The following is a 9060-nucleotide window of genomic DNA, read 5'->3' on the forward strand; positions in this document are numbered from 1 at the left end:
TTTAAAATTTTTTTAAATTTATTTGACAGACAGAGACCACAAGTAGGCAGAGAGGCAGGCAGAGAGAGAGAGAGGAAGGGACCTTTTTGCCGTGTTCTAAAGCAATGTCTCCCAGCCTTCCACATGGCTCAAACAAAAGGAGTCCTAGTGTGCCTTTCTTCTTCAATAAGAAGCCATTGGTTTTTAAAGATTTATTTATTTGACAGAGCGAGACACAGTGAGAGAGGGAACGCAAGCAGGGGGAGTGGGAGAGGGAGAAGCAGGCTCCCCGCCCAGCAGGGAGCTCGACGTGGGGCTTGATGCCAGCACCCTGGGATCATGACCTGAGCCGAAGGCAGATGCTTCACGGACTGAGCCCCCCAGGTGCCCCAATGAGAAGCCGTTTTTTAATTTAATTTTATTTTTTTAAAGATTTTATTTACTTATTTGACAGAGATCACAAGCAGGCAGAGAGGCAGGCAGAGAGAGGAGGAAGCAGGCTCCCTGCGGAGCCGAGAGCCTGATGTGGGGCTCGATCCCAGGACCCTGGGATCATGACCCGAGCCGAAGGCAGAGGCTTAACCCACTGAGCCCCCCAGGCGCCCCTGTACCCTGATTTCTTATCAATGCGTCCCACAGCTCCTATGAGCCTGGGCTTTCTTTTCAAAGTGCAGGTCATGACCCATTAGTGGATCCCGACATCAGTTTGTATCAGGGTTTCTCAGCCTTGGTCCTACTGACATTGGGGTGAGACTCCTTCTGTCTTGGTGGCCCGTGGGGGGGTCTAATTCTGGGCATTGTAGGACATTGAACAGCATCCGTATCAGTAGGACCAGTAGGACCTCAATTATAACAACTCAAAATGTCACCATTACACAGCCCCCCAGCGGGGAGGGGGGACTGAATCATCCCCAGCTGAGAACCACTGATTTAGATGGTCAAAACCAACATTTTTAAAAAAAGAGAGAAAACAGACTCGAGCCAAACAGAAGAGAAACTATTTTGTGGGGAGAAAGTACCCACTTTTGTCTGTTGACAGAGGAGACGCAACCCTGTAACAGACCGAACTTTCTGGAGTCCTACTATGTGCCAGCCACTCCTTCCCATGCTGCAGACACAGCCCCAAAGCAGGCAGAAATATGCCCGTGGATGTGGCCCAGTGGAGCAGTTAGACTACAGACAAGCAAGTAAACCAGGCTACTTCCGGTGTGCTTTAGGGACGACAGGATGTCTTAGAGAGTGGCTGGGGCACGTTGCGTGTTGTGGAGAAGACACCTGAAACCAGCTCATTGAGGGAGGGCTGTCTGATGATGAGGGGCATCTGAGTTCATATTTTTAACAAGAGAAGGAAACGGTTGCATAAACATCCAAGGGAAAAGTATCTCAAGCAGCAGGAAAACAAGTGCAAAGGCCCTGAGGCAGGACCGGGCATTGTGGATGCAGCTCCATGGAGAAGAGGTCAGAAGGTGGGTGGGCCAGGCCAGTCAGGGCGTCGTGGGCCTCCTGAGGCCCTGGGATCTCCTCCCAGGCTCATGGAGGGCATTCAAGGAGGACCTGTGTGTGGCCCGCGCTGATTTGCCTTTGGATAGATGCCTCCCCTGCTCTGCACAGTGCACTTGGGGGAGACAGAGCCCGCGTAGGCCCAGCTCTGCCCTTCACGGCCTCTCCTTACCTCTTCCCCTCCCAGAGCTGCTGCGCCCACCCTGGTCCATGCCGACCGCCGGGGCTCCCCCAGGTGCCCCCGAAGCCCCACCCTGCGCCAACCGGAGCTGCGCGCCCCGCGACCTGGTCCTGCTGGGCTTCGCGCACGTGCCCACGCTGCGGCCGCTGCTCGCGGCGCTCTTCCTGGCCATGTTCCTGCTCACGCTGCTGGGCAACGCGCTCATCGTGCTGCTGAGCGCCCTGGACCCGGCCCTGCGCGCGCCCATGTACTTCTTCCTGCGCCACCTGGCCCTGCTGGAGATCTGCTTCTCGCTGGACATCGTGCCCCGGCTGCTGGTGACCCTGCTGCGGCCCGGGGGGGGCGTGTCCCCCGCGGGCTGCGCCCTGCAGCTGCTCCTGGTGCTGTCGTGCGTCACGTCCGAGTGCTTCCTCCTGACTGCCATGGCCTGGGACCGCCACGTGGCCATCTGCAGGCCCCTGCGCTACGGCGCCCTGGTGAGCCCCTGGCTTTGCCGCCTGCTGGCCGCCACGTGCTGGCTGGCCGGAGTCCCCGTGTCACTGGTCTTCACCGTCTGGCTGTTCAGCTTCCCCTTCTGTGGGCCCCGTGGCATCCGCCACTTCTTCTGTGACATCGCCCCCCTGCTCAGCCTGGTGTGTGCGGACACCAGTGTCTTCGAGGCCAGTGTGTTGGCGGCCACGGTGCTGGTCATGATTGTTCCCTTCTGTCTGATAGCCACGTCCTACGGCAAGATCCTGGCCACCGTGCTCCGCATGCCGTCCGCCACCGGGCGCCGCAAGGCCCTGTCCACGTGCGCCTCCCACCTCATGGTGGTGGTTCTGTTCTACGGCACCACGGGGGTCATCCACCTGCGTCCCAAGGCCAGCTACTCCCCCGAGAGCAAGCAGGTGGTGTCCCTGTCCTACACCCTGGTGACCCCCATGCTCAACCCCCTCATCTACAGCCTGCGGAACAAAGAGGTGAAGGCCGCCCTGGGGCGCGTGTGTGTTCAGAGAAGGGGAACCCACACCCCATGACCTCTTGGGGATTCCGGCCCCCTTCATTCAGCCCTCTGCTGGACAGCCCTATCAGAGCCGTGATTAGGCACCTCAGGGTGCCCGGAACTGAATTTTTCCCGTGTCCCTTCTACGGTTCCCTGTTTCAGCAACGGCGCCCATGTCTCTGTCATGGCCGTCTTGTGTCCCGCCACCACCCAGTAACACTGTCTTAAGTGCAGTGGGTTCTGCTCCTCCTAGTGGAGCGTGAACCGTCTGTGTGTTTATGGTCAGAGTTTGGTTCCCACGGAAGTGGTGTCCCAGCTTTCGCAAATAAGAAAGCAGGCCACCCAGTTAAATTTGAATTTCAAATAAACACCAAACAATCTTGAGTAGAAGTATTTTTTGCAATTTTTTTGTTTAGCATCAGTGTGGTTTCCTTCTTCACGACCGAGTAATATTCCACGAAGCACAGTCACATCTTCTCTGTTCCGCTGTCGGCGGCCGCTTGGCTTGTTGCCCTGTTTCGGCGATTGTGATCAGGGCTTCGGTGAACACAGGCGTGTGCACAACCCTTGGTTATCCTGTTCTCATTGCCATGGGGGGGGGAAACTGAGCCGTGACGTTGCTGGGCCATATTTTTAACTTCCCGCAGAACCTCCGCACCGCTTTCCCCAGCGGCCGCAGCAGCTCACGTCCCGCAAACGGAGCACGAGGGCTCTGTTTCCGCCATGGCCTCGCCGGCGCTTGCCTCTTGTGTGTTTGACCGTGGCCATTCCAACAGGGGTGAGGCCACTCCTTACCGCGTTTTTTTTCAGAGTTTTTGTTTGAATTCCGGTTTGCTAAGGTACAGGGTTCCGTTAGGTTCGGGTGTGCCGGGGAGCGACTCAGCACTTCCGCGCTCTGACCGTGGTTTCCACTTGCGTGACCGGGGACGCCCGCGGCTTTTCGTGCACCCCTTGGCCAGCTGGGTCTGCCCTGGGAAAGTGTCTGTTCAGTTACACTTTTAATTGCGTGTGGCCGATGACTTGGTTAATGTCTGTGGCTCCCCACTAAAGTATAAGCTGTCCCCGTCTGACTGTTCTCGTATTTTCCGCTCAGCTCCCGGCGCTGTGGGGCGCTCACGGCAGTCTGCCCGTGAACGTTCGCCGAAAGAATGAAGAATATCCAGATGTGCGTCTCGGGACTTCCCCTCCTCGAGAGGCCTGGGGTCTCCTTCCAGAGATGGCTGGGGTCTGAGGCACCTGTAGTGACATAAGCCCCTCGCCCACTTGCCTCCTGCTGCCCGAGAGCCAGTACTGCCCGCTCTGTGCTGGTCAGCTGGCATTGATCTCTCCGGGGAGCCACTACTATATTTTTTAAAAGACTTTATTAATTTGAGAGGGGGAGAGAGAGAGAGAATGAGCAGGGGGGAGGGGCAGAGGAAGAGGGAGAAACAGATTCCCCGCTCAGTGGGGAGCCCGACGCGGGACTCGATCCCAGGACCCTGAGATCGTGACCTGAGCCGAAGACAGACGCTGAACCGACTGAGCCCCCCAGGCGTCCCGCCACTACCGTATTTTATCTCTAAGAGCAACTTCCGTTCCTCGGATTAGCGTAGGACTCACATGAGCTCACTCAGAGTCCGTGTCCTTTGAGCTCGTCCCGCGGGGGCGAGACCAGGTGTCTCTCCGCTGTCCTTGAGCCTGGTGGGAGGTGGACCGGGAGCTGCCCGGAGGCACCAGACGGAGCGTTTTCGGAGTCAGGCCAGAAGCATTCCCATGAGGAACAAATTGAACGCTGATGTCACTGTCACATGTCTGGATTTCTTGGTGCCATACTTCAGCTCACGAGTCAGTAAATTCTAATTTTTTCTCTTAATGTCGAATCTGATTTATTTTTTTGCTCACACACCAAAAGAGGCCCTCCCAGAGGGCAGAGAAGCTATCCCGGGCCCGCATTCCGCCGGCGCCTCGCTCGTGCTCCTCCCTGCCGCTCACGTCAGCCCCGGCTCCCGGCCCTCTCTCGGTCTGGAGGTCACGTCCACCCTTCAAGTCCGTCTGCCGCTGCTGACGGCCATGCTCAGCCGACCCCGCATTTCTCTCCGCGTAGCATCCTCCTTTCTTCTTCCCTTTCTGCAAGGACGTGTGTCGTGGTCCCAGGGCTGCGTGTTAGGGATGAACGATGGCGAGACCATATCCTGCCTTCGAGAGTCTTATGGGCGAGCACTAGCTTCGGTCTCCGGGTTCTCTAGTAGATTCTTTCGCACTCTTGCGTTCAGTTACGCTCGTAGCTCACCCTTAGCGTTTGATGTCGTGTTCCATGATTCATCAGTTCCGTGTAACACCCGGTGCTCACCACCACACGCGCCCCCCGTGCCCATCACCCGGTTACCCTCTCCCCCTACTCCCTCCCTTTGAAACCCTCAGTTTGCTTCCCGGAGTCCAGAGTCTCTCATGGTTCGTCTCGGTCTCTGACTCCCGCCCCCTTCAGTTTCCCTCCCTTCCCGGGGGGTCCTCTGTGCTCTTCGTTACGTCCCACACATGATCACTGACTCTCTCTGCCTGACTGACTTCACTCAGCGTAATCCCCTCCGGTCCCGTCCATGTCGCTGCAGATGGCGGGTGTCCATCCTTCCTGATGGCCGAGGAATATTCCATAGTGTATATGGACCACATCTTCCTTATCCATTCGTCTGTTGAAGGGCATCTCCGCTCTTCCCACAGTTCGGCTGTTGTGGACATCGCTGCTGTGAACATTGGGGTACAGGTGCCCCACCTTTTTTTTTTTTTACCACATCTATATTTTGGGGATAAATCCCTAGTAGAGCAATTTCTGGGTCATAGGGCAGCTCTATTTTTAACTTCTTGAGGAACCTCCATGCTGTTTTCCAGAGTGGCCGCACTGGCTTGCATTCCCACCAACAGTGTAGGGGGTCCCCCTTTCTCCACATCGTCGCCAACACTTGCTGTTTCCTGTCTTGTTGCTCTTTGCCATTCTGACTGGTGTGAGGTGGGATCTCCTTGTGGTTTTGATTTGTATTTCCCTGATGGCTAGTAGATACTTTTCCTAACAGACTCATGAAAAAATGCTCCACGCAGAGATGTCTTACATTGTCTTTTAAAATGTGATCGTTTTGTTTTTCACGCAGAAGTAGTCATCCATGTGTAATGACTTTCCTCCGGGATAGGGAGAAGGGATCTATTTTTTTTTTTAAATTTGCGTTGAAAAACTGCTAGCTCCGTTTAATAAACAGTCGGCCTTCCCCGCCGGTGTTAGGAAGCCGAGTTTGAGACTGACTGCCCGTGCCCTGGGTCTCTTCTTCCTTCAGTCCATTTGTCCGTCCATGTGCCCGTAAGTCTTAATACTGTAGCTTTTATTTTTGATTCTTTATTTAAATTTAATTTAGTTGGAGCACCTGGGTGGCTCCGTGGGTTAAGCCCCTGCCTTCGGCTCAGGTCATGATCTCAGGGTCCTGGGATCGAGCCCCACATCAGGCTCTCTGCTCCGCGGGGAGCCTGCTTCCCCCTCTCTCTCTGCCTGCCTCTGTGCCTGCTTGTGATCTCCGTCTGTCAAATAAATACATAAAATCTTAAAAAAATTCAATTTAGTTAACATACACTGTATTATTAGTTTCAAGGGTAGAATTCAGTGATTCATCATTCGCATAGAACACCCAGTGCTCGTTCCATCCAGTGCCCTCCTTAATGCCCGTCCCCCAGGTTCCCCATCCCCCCACCCCCTCCAGCCACCCTCAGTTTGTTTCCTAGAGTTCAGCCTCTCTTAGGTTTTGCCTCCCACAGATGAATGGGTAAAGAAGATGTGGTGTACGTAGACGGCGAACATTTCTCGGCCAACAGAAAGAAGGAGATCTTGTCATTTGCAACCATGCGGTGGAACTAGAGGGTAATGTGCTAAGTGAAGTAGTCAGAGAAGACACATACTATATGATGTCACTCGTGGAATTTAAGAAACAAAACATTGAACAGAGGGGAAGGGAAGGAAAGATACTATAGCTTTTAAATCAGATCTTCGTGAGGTAGGTCCGATTCAGTCGCCGATTCAGTCGCCGTCCCTTTCCCAACACTGTGTTGTGCTCTGGGAGTGGCTTGGTTTACACCAACCCCCTCTTTTCCCACATGCAGTTTGGAATTATATTTTGAAATAGAAATTTTTTGGGGGATTTTATTAGCGATGTACTGAATATAGAGATCTGTATGGAGAGTATGGATGTCTTTATATTAATGATCATTCCCATACAGGAACTTAGCATAATTCTTCATTTCTTACATTTTTATATGTCTATCAATAAAAAGTCATACTTTGTCCTATAAGGCTTATAATCTTTTTTTAGATTTGTTTCTAATTACTTTATAGTTTTTTTTGCCATTTTGTGCAGGAATCCTTTCTTATTTTTCAATTATTATTTTCTTTTTTTTTTTTTTAAAGATTTTATTTATTTATTTGACAGACAGAGATCGCAAGTAGGCAGAGAGGCAGGCAGAGAGAGGGGGAAGCAGGCTCCTTGCCGACCAGAGAGCCCGATGCGGGGCTCCATCCCAGGACCCTGAGATCATGACCTGAGTCGAAGGCAGAGGCTTTAACCCACTGAGCCACCCAGGCACCCCCAATTATTATTTTCTAAATCCAAGTATAATTAACACACAGTGTTATGTTGGTTTCAGGCGCACAAAATAGTGATTCAACAATTCTACATTTCCCAGTGCTCACGGTGGTCGGTGTGTTCCTTATCCCATTCCCCCCACTGACCTCTCCTCTGGCAACCCTTAGTTCTCCATGGTTAAGAGTCTGTTTTTTGGTTTGTCTCTTTTTTCCTTTGTTCATTTGTTTTGTTTCTTCAATTCCACATACGAGTGAAAGCATACAGCGTTTATCTTTCTCTGACTGACTTGACTTAGCACCATACCCTCTAGATCCATTTATGTTGCAAATAGCGGGAGCTCGTCCTTTGTTTATGGCCAAGTAATATTCTTGTGTGCGTATGTGTGTGTGCGTGTGCACGCATACGCGTGTGTGCGTGTCTGTGTGCGCGTGCACACCACATCTTCTTTACCACGTCATCTATCAGCGGACACTCGTGTTGCTTCCATATCTTGGCTACTACAACAACAGCAGCAGCAATAATAATAATAAATAGGGCTGCACGGAGATTTTCAGATTGGCGTTTTGGTTTTCTTTGGGTAAATGCTCAAAGAGTGCTATTACTGGACCACAGGGTGACTCCACTTGTAATTTCCTGCGGCGCCGCCGTGCAGTCGTGCACAGCGGCTGCACCGTCTTGCATTCCCACCAACGGTGCACAAACACTTCTTTTTCTCCACATCCTTGCCACACTCGTCACTTCTGGCCTTTTTGACTCTAGCCCTTCTGACAGGTGTGAGGCGGTCTCTCATTGTGGTTTGATTGGCGTTTCCTGACGCTGAGTGACGATGAGCGACGATGAGCCCCTTCTCCTGGGTCTGTGGACCGTCTGCACGTCCTCTTTGGAGAAATGTTAATGCCTGTCTTCTGCCCATTTTAATCAGATTGTTTTTTTTGTTTTTTGTTTTTGGGGGGGTTTTTTTGGTATTTCATTGTTTACGTTCTTTATTTTGGATGGTAACCTCCTATTAGATATGTCATTTGCACAGATCTTCTTCCATTCAGTATGTTGTTGTTTTTTGCTTTGTTGATGGTGTCCCGTGCTGTGCAGAACCGTTTTATCTTGATGTAGTCCCAGTCCCAGTCCCATGGTTTCTCGATGGTTTTATTTCGCTCGCCTCGGGAGACGGGTCTAGAAAAATGCTTCTGTGGCTGATGTGAGAAAAATTACTGCCTATGTTTTCTTCTAGGAATTTTACGGCTTTAGCTCTCACATGTAGGTTTTCAGTCCATTTTTCAATTTGTTTTTGTGGGTATGGTGTGAGAAAGTGGTCCAATTTCATTATTTTGCATGTAGCTGTCCAAGTTTCCCAGCACGATTTGTTGAAGAAACTGTCTTTTTCACATTGCATATTTAAAAAAATTTTTATTTTTTTTATTTCTTTTCAGTGTTCTAAGATTCATTGTTTATGCACCACACCCAGCGCTCCATGGGATCCCTGCTCTCCTGAATACCCAACACCAGGCTCACCCATCCCAACCCCCTCCCCTCCCAAACCCTTTTTGTTTCTCAGAGTCCACAGTCTCTCATGGTTCGTCTCCCCCTCCGATTTCCCCCAACTCCCTTCTCCTCTCGTCCCCATGTCCTCCGTGTTATTCCTTATGCTCCACAAATAAGCGGAACCATATGATACTTGACTCTCTCTGCTTGACTTACTTCACTCAGCATAATCTCTTCCAGTCCCGTCCATGTTGCTACAAAAGTTGGGTATTCGTCCTTTTGATGGAGGCATCATACTCCATAGTGTATATGGACCACATCCTCCTTATCCATTCGTCCGTTGA

General features: G+C 51.9%; 1 protein-coding gene across 1 annotated transcript; it reads left to right on the forward strand.

Moving 5' to 3' along the window:
- Positions 1-1689: 1689 nt before the first annotated feature.
- Positions 1690-2676, forward strand: LOC308358463 (olfactory receptor 10A7-like; the record flags this gene model as incomplete). The annotated part of the gene is made up of 1 exon (XM_080828640.1): positions 1690-2676. The coding sequence occupies one exon, from the start codon at positions 1690-1692 to the stop codon at positions 2674-2676; it is 987 nt and encodes a 328-aa protein (XP_080684766.1).
- Positions 2677-9060: the final 6384 nt, after the last annotated feature.

This window comes from Martes martes, assembly GCF_963455335.1.
Source record: "Martes martes genome assembly, chromosome: 17".
Lineage (NCBI taxonomy): Eukaryota > Metazoa > Chordata > Mammalia > Carnivora > Mustelidae > Martes > Martes martes.